Source organism: Lissotriton vulgaris, chromosome 7, assembly GCF_964263255.1.
Source record: "Lissotriton vulgaris chromosome 7, aLisVul1.2, whole genome shotgun sequence".
NCBI lineage: Eukaryota > Metazoa > Chordata > Amphibia > Caudata > Salamandridae > Lissotriton > Lissotriton vulgaris.
Window position 1 is genome coordinate 373,724,884 of NC_141695.1, and position 21,797 is coordinate 373,746,680.

Genomic DNA, 21,797 nt, shown 5'->3' on the forward strand with positions numbered 1-21,797 from the left:
GTGTGCCTGCAACAGTAGCCGTGTGGTACTGGTGGTGCATGCGTGAGACAAGGGTTGCCAAAACCATTGGTTGGAAGTCGAGGGAGGCTGACACGATTCCCATCAGACCACCCATGCGGTGGAGTTTGCGTCATGTGGGAAAAGTTTTGTCATGCCGTCCCACAACCGACCATATAGTGCCGGTGCAGGGATGGATGTAAAAGATATCATCATAGGCATGCATCCTAAAGTGATGGAAAACTGAGAAGAGTGCAGTGCTCAAATAATAGTGAAGATGAAATTAAAAATTTAACAGTCCGGACTCCTGGAGGCATTGCGACAGAAGTGCGGGTGTCAAAGATTAAAAAGGCACGCTGGGTAGCATGGCTACCCTCTAGCGCAGTGTGATATGGTCGACATGTTTCTGCTTAAGGGCATCTCGCCCAGCTTTCTTCAGGACCGATGACAAGAAGTCAGCTACTGCAACTACATACAAAGTATATAGATGATGAATAATAAACCTGTACTGACAAAGTTACTTTTATATCGAGGGTATGAATACTTAAGTGTCCACTGTAGGGAGAGAAATGAATCTTCTTCCCAGCTTTGTGTGGGTGACGGCCTCACCTCACCCGGCAACCGCTCGGGAGGAAGAGGCCCCGCTCTCTCCGTCGGTACCTCAGTACTGTCAGCGAGCGGAAGTGGACTTCCGCTCGCTGACAGTACTGAGGTACCGACGGAGAGAGCGGGGCCTCTTCCTCCCGAGCGGTTGCCGGGTGAGGTGAGGCCGTCACCCACACAAAGCTGGGAAGAAGATTCATTTCTCTCCCTACAGTGGACACTTAAGTATTCATACCCTCGATATAAAAGTAACTTTGTCAGTACAGGTTTATTATTCATCATCTATATACTTTGTATGTAGTTGCAGTAGCTGACTTCTTGTCATCGGTCCTGAAGAAAGCTGGGCGAGATGCCCTTAAGCAGAAACATGTCGACCATATCACACTGCGCTAGAGGGTAGCCATGCTACCCAGCGTGCCTTTTTAATCTTTGACACCCGCACTTCTGTCGCAATGCCTCCAGGAGTCCGGACTGTTAAATTTTTAATTTCATCTTCACTATTATTTGAGCACTGCACTCTTCTCAGTTTTCCATCACTTTAGGATGCATGCCTATGATGATATCTTTTACATCCATCCCTGCACCGGCACTATATGGTCGGTTGTGGGACGGCATGACAAAACTTTTACCACATGACGCAAACTCCACCGCATGGGTGGTCTGATGGGAATCGTGTCAGCCTCCCTCGACTTCCAACCAATGGTTTTGGCAACCCTTGTCTCACGCATGCACCACCAGTACCACACGGCTACTGTTGTAGGCACACATTCTTTCTTAGACTTGATGTAATCGATGCTAGCCTGGAATGTGATTTTTGGCATAAAAGACCATGCTCCGCTCATTGAATTTGTGCAGTCTCTAGCGAACCACACATGTTGTGCTTCGTAGACCTCTGTTCCTGGTTGCAGCCAATAAACATTGGTCTTTGATGTCATCAAGAAGTGTCCCGTGTGTCTGTTTGCCGAGGCAGGGGAATCCGAAGACATCGAGCGTTATCCCTGGCGCTGCTGGGTTCTAAAACCCGGTTCTTCAATAATGTGCAGACCTGCGAACCTACGATGGTTTGAAACTTACTCACCCATACATGCAAACCGAAATGCCTCTGGACAAGGCTCCCCATTAGCGTCTGAAGCAGCTGTTTTAAACATTGTCCCCGTAGTCTGTGACGGGTGACGTGTCACGTGCTCCTGGTAAAAAAGTTCTCAAAACCAAGGTTAAACCTGCTCCATCTTTAAATGAACCTCGATACCTACGGTAAGATATGCTTGTTTCCTAAGTCATGGTAGCTATACATACCCAAATTCCGAATCTGGTAGGAACGCCATTGGATAAAATAGCACAAAAATAAAGATTAATCCAACATTAGATGCTGTAGTAATTAAACTTGATCCAAGTATTCCTCGGACAACCTAACAAACTACTCAACACCATATGCGAAGGGCTACCTTTTTACAAATTCTGCAGGATGGTCAACAGAATAATGGTAAAATATACCATGTTTTCCCCATATGGGATTAGATTTCTAGGGAGCCATTGTCTCACCAACATCGCAAAAGACACATCCGCTATCCGGACTGTATAATCAAACCCGCGTGTCCGTCTTGTAAAGTCTCTTTCTCAGACCAGTCTGTTTGTCAGTCCGGTCTATTAGGTGATGCACTGGCATTATTAAAACATTTTTTGAAAAAAGACACATCATCTACATAATAGTTTAACAGCTGATTAATACATGCTGATGGAGATGCATCTAATTGTCCTCAGTATACTTTTATTTCTGCTTGTGTAATGTCAATCTGTAATAATGTACTTGTACTCTGGTTAACCACTTTTGAATGGTGCCAAACTCACCCTATCTATTAGTGAATCATAAAAACCAGCTAGTTTCTAATTTGTCATTGAGCCCTTTTGGTTTCAAGGTGTCAAGTCTTCTTATCCAAAATGTTTCACGTTGTAGTAGCCGTTTGCAATTGTCCACCCCTGGGACATTCTGCACTGATTCAACGATTTGAAATTTAATTTGGGCTATTGAATGTTTACATTCATCCCAATGTGTCGCCAAACTTGAGGTAGTGATCTTGTTAAGGATTCTGCTCTTGTGTTCCGTGATTCTAACTTTAATTTTTCTCTCTGTTTTTCCTATGTAGAGCATGCCACAAGGGTTTTTGATAGCGTAAATGACGTTACTGGAATTACAATCTGTATTATAATGCAAATCTATTTACCCTCCTGATCAGGCATGATTTAATGTATTTCCTGTAATTATATTGTTGCAATGGATGCAGTGTAGAAATGTTTTCATCCCAGAGTATTTTTTGTCCTTGTGATCAGTTTTTTGGGATAATATTTCCTTGATATTGTTAGATCTGGTGTATGCAAACAGGGGTCATTGATGAAACAAGTTATTGAAATCTGATTCTTGTTGTAAAAGTTCCCATTGTTTCATTATTATGATTCTTATTTTTGGGATTTCGTGGAAAATTTAGATACAAACAATAATCTGTTATGATGTTCTTTAGGTTCTTTTGTAGCATTTCCTTGCACTCTGTGATTAGCGCCTTCTGTTCCATATAATGAAGCAGATCATTGGGATAAACTTTGTTATTGTAATTTTCCTTAAGGCTTATTAAGGTGGTTTTGCATTCGGGGATGTTTGATGACAGTTTTCAAACTTCCAGAAACTGACAGTAAGGCAAGTTCCTAATTAAAGTTGAAGGATGGAAGCTCTGGAATAACCATGAGTCATTCTTATCAGTAGATTTTTTGTACATGCTGGTCTGTAGACCGTTCTCAGTGATTTCAATCCACATGTCCAAAAAAACTATCCCAGTATGTTATGGGTGAATTATATTCTTGGGTTCGTCAATATACCGACAAAAAAATCAATAAATTGCCCATCCAATGTGATTTACTCAGGACATGTTCGTCTTCAAATTTTGCCATAAAGGTGTTTGCGTACGTTGTGCCCCAGCGAACCCCATGGAAGTTCCACTTAAATGTGCATAAAATTCCTTATAATTGAGAAATAACAACCTAGGCAATTTAGAGATTAAAATACCATAGTGGTAAAAAAAATGATAAAGGGTTGACTACAGCTGACTAAAAAAACATAATTTTATTTATCAATTGACACAGTAAAAGGGTTCATTCATGTAACATAGAATCAAGATTAAAAATTCATAGTATACATATAACATAGACATCAATGCATGAAGATTAGTAAACAATAAAAGAAGGTAGGTGGCATAAAAATTGGGTCTCTACGCGCGTTTCGGCGGCCAGCGCCTTCTTCCTGGAGCAGCCACGTAATATCTATAGAGTAAGAATGCATATAGAATACAAAATTATAACATTTCACAGTTACATATTTATAAAAACAAGTTCTAACAATCAAAAAGGATCTAAATTTTAGCAGCTATAGTTTAATAAAAACAATGTAATTTACATTTATTTGTTGTTGTCATTTCCTTGCGGTATTCTGTCCAAACAGAAGAGGATTTTAAATGATAAGAAAAGGGGGGGGGGGGGGACACAGCAAAGGGGAGTTACCATGGATGGGCATGGACGTAGAACATTTATGGCAAAATCTATTGGCCCAAGGATGACTGTACGAGGGACGCCTTATTGGATTTATATAAGCGTCCAGAGGCTGTGTGGATGATAGGACAACCATAACGATTAGTACAATGATTTGCTATATAGGTATATATATGTGAAATAATGCACAATATGCTCTGGTATTCTTATGCATAGATAGTTCTTATTTTGTGAGGTCTACTCATGTTTATTTAGTTGAGAATGGTTTAATACGAAGAATTTCATTTATTTTAGTTTATTGTATAGGTTGTGGGATACTTACTAGTAGAAAATTTCTAAGAAGCTGTTCAGAATAAATTTTCAGTTTCTTATTATGATTCTTTCAACGTTCAGTCTGGGTGAAACTTAAAAAAGGGGAAAGCGATATTATATATACCGTTAGTTTTTCAGAGTAGTCAGATTAGCGTAGTTTATAACGGACAAGTAGATTACGCTGTTTTTACCTGATTAATTTGGTAATCATATAGTTAATGCCCGCCAACCGGAACCCTTTATATGAATTCGTATTGGATGATTTTCATGATAGGTTCCTCCAAGGGTATTCTGGGTTTCTGATACTTTGGAGCATAAAGAGAGATAGTGGATATTTACTTTTTGTATCACCAAGGATAATTACGGTTAGTTAGCTAGTTAAAGTTATTCGGAATATATCAGTAGATGGCAGTTATCTTACCTATGGAATTTGTCAATCTTTTTTTGAGATCTGAAAATCAAGCTTTCATTCTGGGATATGTTCTATTAGTAGAATATTGGTTTTGATAGCACCTTATTCGCCTAGAAAAAATATATAAACAAAATTCGGAATAAGTTGTTTTATTCTTTATATTCTGATACCTAATCCTTAACTTGTTAGCCGTCTTACCTAAAGGATTGGATACTTGTACTTCCCTGGTCTCAAAAATGAAAGGATTTCTCGATTCTTGTATGTGCAGGATTAATGTTAAAAGATCTCCCTGCCTGCAAATATAAAGGAGGATATAAGGAAAAGGGAATATTGTATCTTATCTCAGATGATCTAATTTTTACCGCTTCTAGTCTGGACTCTCACCTTAGGATGGACGGCAGGGCTCCCTATGTCCGGTGGCGGGTAGGTACGTCTCACGGCGACAGCAAACGCGGGAAAATGATGATCGATTGCCTTTTCGCTAGGCTTGTATTTATACCGAAGTTAATTGGTGTCAGTCATTAGCACCTGTTTATTATCTTTTGTTTACCTCCTTTTCCGTACGGAGTAACCTGGTAACAAGTTGAGTACCAATGATTGGCGGTTAACTTATGCAGAGTTTTTTATGAGCTTCAATGATTGGCGGTTGACTTATGCGGAGTTTTGTATAGGCTTCAATGATTGGAGGTTCGTGGAGTGAGTTCCAACAAATGTATGTTTAGCGTATCTGAAATCTAGCATAGGCTTCAACGATTGGCGATCTAAGGCTCGCGGAGTCTAGCGTAGATCTCATGATTAGAGTTCTAATATTTGCTAGGTTCGTATTTATGGGAGAAGAAAGGCTTTCCGTCTATAACTTCAAAAAACCAGGAAAAAAAGACGATTACTGGTGAATATATTATAAAAAATAGATCGGTAGAATTAAAAGTAAAATAGAAGGAGAATGTTTCTTTATAAGACAGAAGAAGGACTTTCCGTCTATTGTGTCAAAACATCAGGAAAAAAAAGGACGATTACTGGTGATTATTTTATCAAACATAGGTAGATAACAAATAAAACGTAAATTAGAAGGAAAATGTTTCCTTTTGAGTTTCAGACTATTATTTCTACTATACCTTAATTTGTCAATGTTTAAGTTTATAAAAGGAGGCCTATGGAGATCATATGGTCTATAGAAATCTACAGGCAGAATTAAATGCATGAAGGTTAGGTGTTTTAATTATATAAGGTATCGGAATTATTCTTATTTTATTTCTAATAGTTTTGATCTCTTAGCAGATTGCATGTTCCCACGGGATTTCGCTGTTTAAGCCTTGGCGAAAGGTGTTAAAAACAAAAATCCAGAAGACTTCTCTCTTTTTCCGAATGGCCATACCCCCTTTGGAGTCAGGAATATGGATTTTTTCTAAGATTCTCCATTTGAAGTCGTCAGCACAGTCCTTTATCTATAAAGTGCTTAACCATAGGGCATGCAGATTTCTTGGTCCTTATCGCTGAGCGATGTTCGCTCAGGCGTGTCTGAATCATTCTTGAGGTTTCCCCTACGTATCCTTGAAGGCAAGGACATTGTATAAAATAAATCACATTATTTGATTTGCAGTTCCACATTTCCCTAGCTTTAGTTTTGTGGCCATTGTGTTCAAATTCATCGCCTGATAGAATATTACCACAGGACTTACATGATGAACAGGGGAACGTTCCTTTTAGTGGGTTGTTGGTCAAAATTGATCGTTGGCTTAGGATTTCTTCGCTGGTATTTTTCTTGAAACGAGAGTGAACAATGAATTCTTTTATATTTTTATTTCTTTTATGTGCAAAAAGAGGCTTCATTAATTTTTGATCGTTAATGCAATTGCTATTTAATATGTGCCAGTTCGAATTTATGACTTGTTTTACCTTTTCATTTATAGTTGAGTGCCTTGTTATACAAACTATTTGATCATTGGGCTTGGGAGTTTTTGTTCTTAGAAGGCAATCTCGGTCATAATACCGGGCTCGTTTGTAAGAATCTCTTACTAAACGGTGGGGGTAGCCCCTATCAATGAATTTAGTTCTCATTATTGCAGCCTGCTTATCAAAGTCATTTAGGTTTGTACAATTACGTCTGACACGTAGGAATTGTGAAAAAGGAATGCTATTTTTCTGGGTTCGCGGATGGAAACTACGGTAGTGAAGTAGTGTATTCCTTGCAGTAGGTTTTATATGGAGGTCTACTTTTAAATTTCCTGCATTATTAATGATCTCAATATCTAAAAATTCCACTTTCTCATTACTAACATGAGACGTAAAGTGTAAGTTGGGATTTGCTCCATTTATCCATTGAAGGAATTCATGTACAGTTTCTCTCCCATCGGTCCAGATAAAGAAGATGTCATCAATGTATCTGGACCAATGGGAGATCGACTCATAGAAAGGGGCTACTTCGTTGTGGACAAATTCCTTCTCAAATGCTGCCATGAAGATGTTGGCTATGGAGGGAGCTACTGAAGCCCCCATACTGACACCTTTGATCTGGCGATATATATGGGTACCAAATTCGAACACATTATCAGTCAATACAATTTCTAGACAGGCCAGTAAAAATTATTTGGGGCAAGGAATCTGGTGTAGGTCAATGAACCAACTAGTGGTTCGCATTGCATCGGTCAGAGGAATATTGCTGTATAAAGACTCGACGTCCATTGTGACTAGTAGTTCATTGTTCGAGTTGAAAGAAATTCCTTCAATCTTTTGTATCATATGGCCTGTGTCGCGTATGTAAGATTCTATCTTGGGGATAAATGGACGCAAATAATTATCTACGTATTTCGAAAGTGGTTCAGTTGCTGTCCCTATGGTAGAGACTATCGGTCTGTAAGGGGGATTACTGGTATGTTTATGGATTTTGGGTAGACCATAAATACATGCAATTTTTCCTTGATGGTGGTTAAGAAAATCAAATTCTTTGGCATTAATAAATCCATCATCTAGGGCAGATTTGGTTAAGGACATAATTTTTTTAGATAAGTTTATCATAGAATGAGATCTCAGGGGGGCATAAAATGTCGGGTCATTTAACATTTTCAGCATATTGCTTTCATATTCTGATGTATCAACAATCACTATACCACCTCCTTTGTCACACCCTTTGAAGGTGAGATCTTTGTTTTTAGAGAGTGATATTAAGGCCTGATGTTCTTCCTTTTCTAAGTTGTAGACAGGTTTGGGGATATATCTTAGAGCCTGGTCTAAGATATATATGAGATAATATCGCAGTATAGTTCAAATAAGTTTCCGTTGGAGTGTGGGACATAGGATAGTCCTTTAGACAGCAGGTTAGTACTATATTTATCTAGCTCTAGATTAGTCAGGTTGAAAATTGGAATTATATGCCCTGCTTCCTGCTTCCAATATTGTCTGCTTCTGGTTTCGCGCACAAATTGCGGATCTTCCTGCTGGTGATGGTGCTGTGGTTGGTAATTCCCTCTCGGTTGTCCCTGCAAATGAACTCTGGGGCGTCCCCGTCCCCCTCCGCGATTCCCTAAAAAAGGCTGTCTACGATTTCCCCTATTGGGTGTTTGGTTATAGATTAAATCTGAATCATAGTAACCTTCATTAATTTCATTGTCGGAATCAGAGGTTTCTGAAAAAGTGTTTACACGTTGTTTCTGTTGTTGTTGTTCTCTAGTTTCGGTGGTATAATGATTCTGTTGGTAAAAGTCTGGTCTCAAATAAGGATAAGTGTTTTCGATAGTGGCAAATCTTTTATCTTTCAATAACTTATCATTTTTTCTTTTATCTAAATAACTAGTAAATGATTCTAGCTCTTTATTGCATTCCTCAATCTTCTTTATAGCTTCTTCTATGCTACCCATTTTTTTAATCTTACTTTCTAATTCTTCCACTTCAGACCTAACTTCTGTGGCTAGTTCTTTAGCGGTCTCGACAATGAGCATCATTAGGTCCCTTGAACACCTGCTAGCAATTCTGCTCCATTTGTCCAGAAAAGCTTTATAGTGAACAAAGAGCCCAGGGATGTTTCTCACTCGGAGACCCATGGGGATAATGCCCAGCCTTAAATAGGCCAGCATGAATTCCCCATGTGCCTCAATTCTTTTTAATTTCTTTTTTAGTTCTAGTAGTTTTTTAGTGTCATCGTTGTGTAAGTTGGAACTCGAGGTAGTAGCGCCAAAAGTAGATGATGTTCCTACAAGTGTCTCAAATTCTTCGTCTGTAAAACCGAAGGTTTTTTGGAGGGCCATTTTAATGTTGGGTCACACTTCGAAATATATAGATAGTTATTGATAACAGAAAATTGCAAGGAAATGACAAGGAGGAATTGATACAACAAATTCTATCTAAAGAGCAGCCCTGCACAGACAAGCTGTGGGAAAAGATATGTGTATTTAACAAGGACCCCCTGAATTAATGAATTTTGAAATTCCTAGGTCAGGGAAAATAGTACAATTGAGAAATAACAACCTAGGCAATTTAGAGATTAAAATACCATAGTGGTAAAAAAATGATAAAGGGTTGACTACAGCTGACTAAAAAAACATAATTTTATTTATCAATTGACACAGTAAAAGGGTTCATTCATATAACATAGAATCAAGATTAAAAATTCATAGTATACATATAACATAGACATCAATGCATGAAGATTAGTAAACAATAAAAGAAGGTAGGTGGCATAAAAATTGGGTCTCTACGCGCGTTTCGGCGGCCAGCGCCTTCTTCCTGGAGCAGCCACGTAATATCTATAGAGTAAAAATGCATATAGAATACAAAATTATAACATTTCACAGTTACATATTTATAAAAACAAGTTCTAACAATCAAAAAGGATCTAAATTTTAGCAGCTATAGTTTAATAAAAACAATGTAATTTACATTTATTTGTTGTTGTCATTTCCTTGCGGTATTCTGTCCAAACAGAAGAGGATTTTAAATGATAAAAAAAGGGGGGGGGGGGGGGGGAAACACAGCAAAGGGGAGTTACCATGGATGGGCATGGACGTAGAAAATTTATGGCAAAATCTATTGGCCCAATTCCTTATTCCACTCAAAGTAACTATGGTGTAAACAAGGATGTAATAAGTCCAGCAAGAATATTCTGTTTGCTCCTATAGATTCCTGTTTGAGCAAAGCCCATTCAATAGCTTCCAAACCTTCTGAGTGAGCAATAGATGTATATAGTGATACTACATCTATCTTGCATATCAACAATAATTGGTGTCCTTCTGTGAGATAAATTCCAGTTTCTGTAAAACATCAGTTGTGTCTCTAATGTAAGTTTGCCAAGATTGTACAAATGGCTGCAAGAATGTATCAATAAACCTACCAACTAGCTCAGATACAGAGCTGCAGTCCGATACTGTGTGTCGGAATGGGGGGGGGGGGGGGGGGGATCGTGTTTGTTTTTATGTATTTTGGGAAGCATATATAGTTTGGGTCTGCAAGGGCATTGGGTCGTTAGATATTGCTTTGTATTGTCATTAATCCACTCCGTGTTTAGTCATTATTCAATATCTTCTGTATTAAGTTCAAAATTTAAATTGTGGGGTCAGACTCTAGTAGCATGTATACAGAAGTATCTTCAACATGTTCTGAAACCTTGTTCTCATAGAACACAGTGTCCATCATGGCTAGAACTCTACCTTTATCCGCTGTTTTTAAACGTGATTTAGGGTTATATCTATTGGCACTCAGCATTACGTCGCCTCTTTGTTTGCAGCAGGAAGATCTCATTGTCCTTCACCAAATTCCTTTAATGCTGTGGCTGCACATTTCGGGCTTGAGCAGTGTCCTGCGGTCTCAGTTGTCATCTTGGTTGCCAGGAAACCTGTTATTGTATCCATCAATGAGGATCCCCAGAACACATTTGTTCACTGTTGCAAGTCAGAGGCTCTAAATAAATCTAAATTCTGGCAGTTGTATCCGTAGTATTCTTTCTTACCATTTGATTTATTTTTTTTGCATCAACTAGCAAAGTTGATAAAGCAGGTGGGCAATTGATAAACATGACTAATAGTCTTTGAGCAGGTTGATCTTCTGCATGACCAGTCAGACTATTAAGAGGTTCGTGATAGGTCTACTGCACTAGTTTTGTTTAAAAATCCCAATGTCTGCCATTTGAGACTAGGACTGATGAAGAACCCTTTTTTGTAGGTGGGTCTTAGAAGTTGCTTAGTCTGATTTAAGTTGTTGGACTAACTGATGGATGGGTGGTTGCATGTGTCTGGATGGACATGTCTTTGATAGATTTACATACTTTTATTTTTATTTGAGCTTATAATCTACCATACGAAATTAGAAACCGGATATAAAAAATCTACTTATTTAATCATTGTTCTGTGTGTAGCTTGTTCTCATTATACAATCCGTCTCAGAGCCTGTTAGGGGGAGATGCTTTAAACTCTACTTTCCTTAGACTTCCAAGGCTACAATGTTCTATCGGATGTAGTGTTGAAAGGGTTAGTGGTACGTTGCAGCGACCTTTCACTCTATTCTTTACCAGGATATCTAGTAACCCATTGTAGGCCCTAACCATTTAATTGGATTTAAATGTGAAGTCCTGTGCTCAGGTTTCCAGTGGGACGTAGGTGCAAGGGTGACTGCCTCGTTCTGGTTGAAATACTTATTTGCAGGAGCAAGAGATTCAGTGTTTGACCTCTGCGGGCAAGAAAATGAACAACTTTTTTGATGTCATGGATGAGATTGATATTTGTGTGTGTGTGTGTGAGCTAGGAAACTCCATCCTAAATTTGACCTTTCGTTAACCCTATGGCGCACAGGTGAAATATAGAACAATCTTCTCTTTAGGTATAGTGTTTAAATGCATTCATATAAGTATTCCCATTCTCATCTATCAATAAAAGCAACTCTACATTTTGTTTCACAATTAAGTAGGTCATTTATTTAGGAGGTAGGAGACAACGACTAATGTGTCTGTTTCAATCAATTGATCGATCATTTCTGATATTTTATCTGAACAGTGCCCTCCTCCGACAGAGCGAGCCATCAGCCAGAAAGTATAGCAGCTCCTTCCATTGCAGCAACAGACACTGGTGTTTCACTTGGCCCCTCCACTGATGAGAGTTGTACTGCAGCCACAGTAGCTTGTAATGGGGAGCGCGATGAGATGAGCAATCCACTTCTTCAAAATGCCCCTGACGTGCAGCCATGTCAAAGGTAATAATTAGCAGGTGGCCTGCTCACTCCCTTGTTATTTTCTTTCTCGCTCTTTTCTTTCAATCACTCTTCTCCATTCTCTTTGCTCACTAGCATTACATAATAGTAGTCACTTAATAGCTCTCTTTTATGTCTATCATACTAATATCAGTGTCCTTTCAGAGTTGAACACACCCCGTCTACCTCTGACTCCACACCAGCTGGAGGACCAACGTTGCAGGGTACAGATGATACAAAGTCTGGAGAAATGACAACAGGAGCAGAATTTGTGAAAGACAATCCAATTCAGAGTTCACCACAAAAACCATCACAAGACAGGTGAGATATTAGAAACCATTATATCACTATACAATATACTGTTTACTTGTGATACACTGTTTGCAATTCTTCTGCCCAGAAGGGGTCTAATGATAACTAACAAGAAGCATAGTTGATCTTGCATTAACAGTACCTGTGAAAGAGACATGGTGAAAATAATCTGTTTCCATCCAACGTCTTGAAATGTCTTGTAATGCATAGAGTGAGGTTGAAGAGAAATATCAGTGAGTATTTATCTGCAAATATGACCCAGAATAGGTCCTTGCCATGATGCACCACTATTACTATGACTGGGTAAGGGAGAGGGTCTACAAGGCTTTGGTTGAAAGTCCTGGCAAGTTTTTCGCATATTTTACCAGCAAAGTGGAGTAGGAGTCTGCCTTCGCATGGTTGTCTAACTTTATGGTTGCATTATCTATCTGGACTGAGTAGGTATTGCGGAAAAGTGCTTGATAAGTTCATCACAAAGGGGAATACCACCTGCAAGCTGGACAACAATTACTGCATCGTGCTGCCCACTCAGCATGACAAGAATTGCTAAATTGTAGCTATTGGTAAACATTATTGAATGGGGTCCTATATTGTCATTTCTAGGTCGGTTTCAGCTGACATTTACAAACTGCTGTGTCTTTGAACCTTTATTTTGAGGTCACCAGACCCCTCAATTACAGTATCGGGACACATGACATTGTGATCCATAATTCATTCTCTCTCTCTTATCTATCCATCTCTTTATATGTATAGATGTATTCCCAGAAAAAAACAAAGGTTAAAGTGAGGTTATATCCAAATCAATATAAGGGAGAGAGCAGCAGAGCTTCATTCAGCTTCCAGTATTGATGAGCTAATAATCATAGGGCAATGAATCACTAGTGGCGAAGAACCAGAGTCTCACGTGTTGTATCGGAGACCCTCAACCACACTAACACAGTGCACAGTATATGTTTTCTCCACTCATGTGGTAAGGTGGAGAGTGTCCTCATCGGGTAGTAATAACTTGAGTGTTCGGTTCTCCAAGTGATTGATCAACCTCAACCAGGAGGGGGACTGTCAGTGTGGTTCGCAGTCGTGAAGCGTGACTCGTGAATAAGAATGTCTCCTGTCCTGTATAGAGAAACTTTATTAAGTCAGGACAGGGACCTGCTTAAAAGAAAAAGTGGATTGTAAAATGGTCCGCTGCACCCAGTGAGGGGTCAACATGTTTCAATGGCTCTGTTTGTCATTTTTGATCATTTGAAACACACCTGTAAATATCTATAGAGTATGCAATAGCGTGCCACCACCTGGGATCTTTTTGGAAGTAACTCTAACACTTGGGGTTCCTTCCAAAAAGATCCCAGATACACCGTACAAAAAAACCTGCCATGAAGCTGCAGGTCCCTCACAAAAAGGAATGCATTCATTTCCTATTGCGGAGAAAAGCCATCTGGCCTCTAAGCATAAAAAAACCACTTCAGAGACATCTATAAACATTACGGTCTCTAAAAAAACCTGTATAGTCTACTGCACCATCCTCTGGGCTCCCGTCAACACGGAAATCGCAGTATGAACATGTTTCCCCTGCATAGTCATTGAGGATCTCGTCGTCAAATTCCATCATCGGCCAAGGATTCTGTTGCGCCATGGACTGCGGCTCCACCCTCTAAGGTACCTTCTCTGCTGACGACTTTCTCGTCGACTAGGTCTTCAACAACTTCCTCGTCTACATCCTCATCACGATGACTACCTCTTCGTCAAATACAACCTTGATGTTCCTGTATCGTTGGCGATAATGACGGATTGTCTTCTGTTCCTATTATTTCCCCATCGACGACACAGACATCGCTACAGTTGACGAAGCTGATGACACTATATCGTACTCCTGACCATAACCGCCTGTCAACGTTACAACTAACGCCTTTATACCCGTCAACGACGTTCTCGTTGACAAGGAGTTTTCTCCAAAATCCTTCAGCAGTTTCAGCATTACCACCTTCAACCTTTTTGGAGGAATCTGATGATGAAATGTTTGGACTTGTTAACAGTCCCTCGTAGCTTCATGTCAAATTGCAGGACAGTGATGAGGACAACTATGAGGGTTATTATCAACAGGTCTTTAGTACTCCACATGCAAAAATGCAATGCATGGAACCTGTTTGTGAACCCATGGTCCACCTTCCTTTGGCATGAGTCTAAGAGCTGCAAGAAATGTTGCAGGACTTTCATACTAGTTTTCCTTCATTGAATGCCCCTCCATAACGTCCACCACGCATCTCTGAGCCTTCTCCTAGAACGTCATCTGTAACAGCTTTTTACCTTCGCAGCAGCATGATACGTCTGATGATGGGGAGATTGAGGAGGGTGAACCTCAAGGTGAAAGACCAATGGGCAATGAGTAAGAAGACTACGTTATCTCAACACCCCTCTTCTCCATCTCCTCAGTCAGCAAATTCTCCGCCGGAGGACATTGACGGCTTCCACGCATTGATGTAAAGAGTAGCTTCTTGCTTTCAATTGTCAATGACTGTCAAGCAGTATGACTGCTTCTTTTATGACTTTAAAGATTTATCTTGAAAGACTGTAATAGCAATACCTATTATAAATCAGATCTGGGAGGAAGGTGCAAAGGTTATGAAAACACCTATTAGGGTTATTCCAGTCTTACCTAGAATAGATACAAAAAATAAGACTCCTGATGATGCGCCAGCCTGTCTGGTAGGGCATCCAAAACCAGATTCTGTTATATCGAAAGCTGCACAATGCAGGTCAAGAAATCCTTCAGCGCCCACCACCTTACAAGGAAGGAAGGCACCTTGATAATATTGGCAAGAGGTTTACTGCCACCTCAGGCACTACCATGGGTGCGGCTAAAGGCACTCTCGATATTGGGAAGATACGACTGGTGAATGTGGACTGATATTGCTCCGTAAGTGGACCTCCTTCCTGAGGACAAAAGAGTTGAGGCAAGGTAAATTCTTCTTGAAGGTGAGAGGTCTGCATCAGGGATCATCAAGGCTTCCATGGATGTGGCTTCTCTAGCCTTTCAAAGAAAATCATGCCCAATGCATTTCGGGATGACTTGTCTCTTCGTCAGGGGCGAATCTGGAAAAAACATATGTGACAAATATAATTTCTTATGCACATTATGGAGCCATCGTAATTAAACATATCAGCAAAATTATTGTTCATATACACAATATATATAAAAAAGCTCTGCCCTTTACATGATTTCCTATACTTGCCCGCTGTTACTAAACATGCCAACAGCCCAGTGCGGGTGAAATAAATAAATACATCATGCAAACCACATCCATACCATGGAACGTCTTACGTCATGCTCAGTAGTGTGACCACGAAACCACACCAGGAGTAACAACCTAAAAATAAAGCAAACTTACTTAGTCAAAACTGTTATCCACAGCCCAATATAGGGGTGGATGATTCCTGTATGATAGAAGAAACGCCATGATTTTACATTCTTCAAAATGACACCGCATGTGTGCCCACTAACACGCCCATGGCTCCTACCTTAATCGTTGACCTCCGAAGAGGTTCCAAATCAAAGTGTAAACTTTTGGACACGTCGTCCAATCGAGACTGCGATATAATGAATGACAGTGTTAATAAAAACCCACTGCGCGTCTGTATTAAAACCGACAACCAATACCAATTCTTACCAAAAAAGTGCTGTACTTCTCATGAAAAAAGCTTCCGACCTCTTAACAACTGCACTGTGTGTAAAAAAACACAAGAAACCATTCAAAACGATGTTCTCGTCTCTCCTGTAGTCCTTGTGTCTAGTGGAATCTGAAGCTTCATATCTTACCCGAACGAGATCAAATCGAATCGTTCTATGCTCCACTTCAAAAATGTTCTCCGCTAATTTCCAAAAAGGTTCTCCGCTAATTTCCAAAAAGGTGTGGCGATGAGTTCAGTGATAGCGTCTACTCAAACATCCAGATTACATCCAGATTAAACTAATGCGTGGTCTCGCGAGATGACGTCAAAAACGTGAGCGCCTTCTTGGAACAGGCAAATCAATTATGAACTCTTATTCCAGTTTCAAATATCAACGCTGTGCTCTTGGCATGTTTACAAACTAATAACAAGCATGTGCAATGCAATCGGTCTCGCATTTGGGACCTTATAAGTATTTACAATGTAGCATATTATCGCACATTACTGCAATGTAGATCTCCTTGGTTATGAATGTATCACTGTGTAAGCGCTCTGTTAAATAATCAGATGCAGCCCCCTCACAAATTCTACACCATGCGGGAGTTTGGCGGCTAATATAAAGTAGAATTGTACACCAATGGGGAGAGTAAATAAAGTCCGGAGGAGAACTTTGACACTGAAAAGTTGAGTTTGATAATTTAATAATTCTCTGTGACTATAAATATATCCCTATGTAAGCGCGTTTAGAAATGTGAATTGGGCCTAAAGCAAAACTCGTATTGCTTGTAATGCAGAAAGGTTACATGGCCAGTGTTATCCTATGATGCAAGGTTAAGGTTGATTTTAGAATCTTCTAAAGCGTCAACGTCTCCTGTTGTTAACTGGAGCAAACTCTAAAGGTTTTCCAAAGTGGACAAAGCATACTGATGCTGGGTCTCTGGACCACACAACAGTTCTGGTGCAAGGATGGAATACAAGGTTGCCACTAAAAGTGCCCCCTAACTATAACAAAAGGAGTCACCCATTATAATAGGTATATTGAATAACACTTGCAAACTAGCACTTAAGCTGCCACCCAGCAAAGTATATGGTTCTTCCACAGTTCCTGGTGGTAATGTCTTGGTGACCTGGTGCTCAGTCAACAATATCTGGTAAGAGACACAGTGCAACATTTTAAAGCACTGGAGTCTAACAGTTGAGGGCTCAAATGGTAGTCCTTGCTCCAGCCAGGACCAGATGGACTATTGAGACAGTACATACTAGGTTGGGGGTCCTGGGGTGCCTTACAGATGCAGGCACCCAGAGAAGCCAGTGGTCCAACTAGGACTTACCCGACTCTGATTCTTTATGGTAGGTGGTAATCACTACTTTAGCCGGTGATAATAGGCCAGGTTAGGAAGGCAATTCTAATGATTGTAAAGCTAGAACCACCAATTCCTGTCAGCAGAAGAAAACTACCCCAGGTATGAAGAGTGACAGCCTTCTGGTACTTCTGTTGCCGAAGAAAGCGTTTCAGAAAGGAGGACAGAAAGGGTGTTGATGCAGTTTGGCATTTTGAGCAGCACACATAGTGCTTAAGGACATCGCCATTCACCTAGACTAGACGCTGTTCTGGAGCTTATCTTGTCTCTCAAAGACTGCTTTTAGCGATTTTTCTACTAATTTTACAACAGTGTGCAAGGGATTTCACCCTCTCAGACAACAGGTTGTAAACCCTGTAATCAGGGCCAGCTTTAGCACTAGTGGCGCCCAGTGCGACAATGTTTTTTGGCGCCCTCCCCCAATGATTACCTCCACCACGGATTCCCTCCCTACCAGCCTTAAACAGTCACCATAACCACTCACTCTCAGATGCATTTAATACATTTTATAGTGTCACTCATAAAAGTGAAGGATGTCAGAGCACTGTACTTAACGCACACATTATACAGAGACTATCAATCATGGGTGTTTAAAACAGTGTATAGTAAATATTATAGGAGACAAAGGAAGAAAAGGGGTGGATTTACATGTCATCCATACAGGTAGGCAGTATAGTTGAAGAGTACTTGGTCTGGAGAAGCACAAACTCTAAATTTAAAATGTAACATAATGAATTGGTGGTCTCTTTAATAACGAGAAGTGATTTGTACCCAAGTTAACCCTTTTCGCAACATTAGAATAATACATGTCTGGGGAAAAATACATATGCTCTAATCTATACCTTGAAGTCTGCATGCAGTTCTTTGATGACAGTTAATAGTTCACTGTAAACTGCTCCTAACAAAAGGAAGTCTCAAAAAAAGCAGTAACCCACTGACTTATTTACATTACATTCACTTTGTTATATGCATGGTACATGTTCTTTGCAGCAAGCATATTAGCCCTCTGCGCTACCTTACCATAAATCAAAACTTCCACGAGTGAAAGCGTCTATTAGACAACTCCGATCTCGCCTGGAAGAACATTAATTACCGGAGTTTTCTTGACTATTTAATTGCTGCCTAAACATAGTTAGAGGCCAGGAACACGGCTGCAGGTGCTTTTAAGCACAATATATATTAGCAAACAACAAACCGGCGCCCCCTGTGAAATCAGTACCCGGTGCGGAAGCACCGGTCGCACCGCCCTAGAGCCGGCCCTGCCTGGAATGTCTCTCTCATACAGATGTTGTTGACTCATCGCCAACAGATTAGCCTGTGGTGTATGGGGTCGAGCCACGACTCCAAGACCTGCCGTGACTGCACATCGCTGAGTACAAAGAGCATCTGAGAACAGGCGGTGAAACGTTGCATCGCTGACCCTATCATGAGTGCAGCTTCTCCTGGAGGTGGCTCAAGGTCTATTCTGCTAATCGGGAGGGCCACGCAATGTCAGCAGTTCTGCGCGTTGGAATTTCCAAGGTGTCTCTCGGTAGAAGATGCATTCTGCCTTGAGTGCAGCTCCGAAATCCTGTAGGCTCTTCTGCTGATATCACACCTGCCCTGAGTTCTCCAGAAGATCAGGACAGACTGAGCCCAAGTAATCCTAGCGGCTCTGGATGGAGCATCAAGAGTTTGATGTCCAGAACGCCTGAGCTTGAAAATCTGTCCTCCGATCTGGCTGCTCTTGCGGGAGAACCTGCTGTCCCAGCTACTGGGAAGGGTTCTCCACCTGTCCTTCACAACCTCCATCTTCATGCGTGGAGATTGAGCAGTGCAGCTGAACATCTTCAGCCTTCCTCCAGATGTGTTTGATGTCCTTTTTAGCAGCCAGGCGTCCCTCTGCAAAAGCTGTATACACTTGTCATTGGGACAAAGTTGTGGTTTAGTGGGGCACTTGCCAGGTCACCACTTCCAGGCAAAATTGTCTGATATTTTATTTGTTTTGTCTCTTACCTGGCAAGGCCTGGCTCTGGGCACAGTTATGGGTCATCTTTCGCCCCTCTCTGCTTTTCTTACAGTTACCTGATCAGCACTCTTTATTTAAATCACCAGTTGTGATGCAATTTTTTAAAGGGCTGCAACACATTTCACCTTTTTCCTTCTATGATGCACCAATGGGACCTCAATCTTGTCCTTACTTATCTAATGTGTACTCTATTTGAGCCCATTTACAGATGTCTCTTGCGGTTTCTCACCATTAAAACTGTCTTCCTGTCTGCCATCACTTCTGCACGGTGTGTGAGTGAGTTTCTTGCTCTGTGTGTTCATACACCACCGTCCTTCCAGATAAGTTGATCCTGCGCAATAGAGCCTCTTTTCCACCAAAAGTTGTGGCACCGTTCCTTATCATGCCATCACCGTACTGGTGTTCTATTCTTTGCCTCACCCCTCTAAGGAGGAGAGACTCAATCGCTTGGATACCAAAAGGAGCGTTCAGTTTCTGCTTCACTTGTACCAAAGAACACCAGGTGGACAATCAGCTTTTTGTATGATTTGCCTTAGCCAAAAAAAGGCAGGGCTGTGCAGAAGTGTAACATCTTGCACTCGATCGTGCTTTATGCAAAGAAGTAGTGGTCTTCTAGGGTCAAAACTGCTACCACTGCGTTATCACACAAAGACCCTGTGCAAGGCAGCTATGTGGGAGTCCCTCCATATGTTTACGAAGCACTATATTCTGGAAAGCAAAGAAGGGCACATAGCGTGCTCGATTCTGCAGGACTTTCTGGTTTGAGTCATTTAAAGCCCACCTCTCGTAGGTACTGTTTTTGTATTGAATCAAAAGGTAAGGAACCCGTAGCTAGAGGTGTCTGAGAAGAACAAGTTACTTACCTTCTGTAATACCATTTCTGGTAGAGACTCTACATAGCAGCAGATTCCTCACAGACCATCCCATCCTCCTCGTTCTGTGATTGCGCTGTAGCCATTAATAAAATCCCAAGTTTGAGAATCTGCACACTAGTCTATCAGTTCACTTCTGGGGATTCGCATATAGGGGCAAAGACCGTCTCGAAAGCAACTGACTTCAGTATGCCGGGGCGGCACCTATGATGGCCCTACAGTCACTTCTAGAGTGTAACAGCGTCAGTGTCAAGCTGCAGTATGCCACCTTCCAGCACGCAGAGTACTGCTGAAAAGTTTCTGGACCCAGTCTGACGCCGGGGAAATATTCCAAAGGTGAGCAGAATGCAGCTACTGTTAAAGAGTATTACCCAACTTAAGTACCTCGTTTATCCATAAGGTACCTGCCAACAGGGGCGACTCCTCCACTAGGGTGGAGGAGCGTCCCCCCACTGCTTTTCCACAGTGCGAGAAAGCCAAAACATAAAATGGTAATAACTTTTTGTTATTACCAATTTATGTTTGCTTGGCGCATTGCGAGCGGGTGGGTGGACGGGCCTGTTCTGCTCTTTGAGCAGGGGAGGAGTGGTTTGAACACTCTGCCCTTCTCCATGCAGGCTGTACTGCAGCCTGCATGGTGAACATGCCCTGCCCTCCCCACCAGCCCCTGGCTGGGCCCTGTCCCAACCAATCACAACTCTGCCAATGCAGTGTTTTGATTGGCTTAAGGGAGGTAGCTTGGTTGCCTGCTTCCTGTTCCTGTTGGAGGCAGGAGAGGAGGCACAGAAGACTCGGGACGCAGCAAAAGGTACATTTAATTATGCGCCCGCAAGTCCCCCGCAAACCCCCTATGCGCCCCCCCTAACACCTCTTCCACACCTGCAAGCAATGACGGCTGCTATTGCCTGCCAAGTGAAACCAGTAGAAAATCAACATTGGCAAAGCCAATAGTCTGCTCTTTGCAGGTTTAGGCAATGCTTTTTTGTCATTGCAAGAACGTTCCCTAAAAGAAAAAAGGGAACGTGACCACCATATATTTACATAAAAAAATTAAATGTAACCATTCCATGAAATGTCCAGCTTCAAGAAACCTCTCTCTCGTTTTCTACACAACCAGTTCCTAAAAAGGTTTTTAATAATCAGTGTCTGCCTTTTCTTTTTTCAGTGAGCACAGCCCCTTGCCAAATAGCCTACAACAATCTGTCCACCCACCTTTGGTTTCAAATGGCCCCCCCACAGAATCTTCAACAAGCAACATAGAGTAAGTAAACCATTTGTTGCAAATTAAAATACTTACCTAGTTGGCTTTTATTGCGTGAAGTAAATTGGATGATTGAGAGGAGGGAAACAGTTTGCTTTGGGCATGAAGCTAGACAGTAACTGTTTCCATCGAAAATACCTTAAAACATGATTTTGTTTCAATATTTCGTCAAATGTTTACTGCAGTGTGTACAATTATCTTATTTTGGCAAATAAAACTGATTTATTTGGGGTTTCCTCCTGTCTTAAGTAAAGATGGTTAGGCTCGGTTCTAACACATTTTAAGAACG

The 21,797-nt window shown here is 41.0% G+C and overlaps 1 protein-coding gene across 4 annotated transcripts in view; it reads left to right on the forward strand.

Moving 5' to 3' along the window:
* PPP6R1 (protein phosphatase 6 regulatory subunit 1) overlaps positions 1-21,797 on the forward strand; it is a 1,178,344-nt gene that overhangs the window by 992,945 nt on the left and 163,602 nt on the right. For 3 of the 4 annotated variants that reach the window (XM_086930305.1, XM_086930304.1, XM_086930306.1), the window contains exons 21-23: positions 11,836-12,031; positions 12,194-12,349; positions 21,413-21,508. In XM_086930305.1, coding sequence (XP_086786431.1) covers positions 11,836-12,031; positions 12,194-12,349; positions 21,413-21,508 — 448 coding nt within the window. The remainder of the gene's footprint in view (positions 1-11,835; positions 12,032-12,193; positions 12,350-21,412; positions 21,509-21,797) is intronic. The other variant, XM_086930307.1, reaches the window with a different exon arrangement.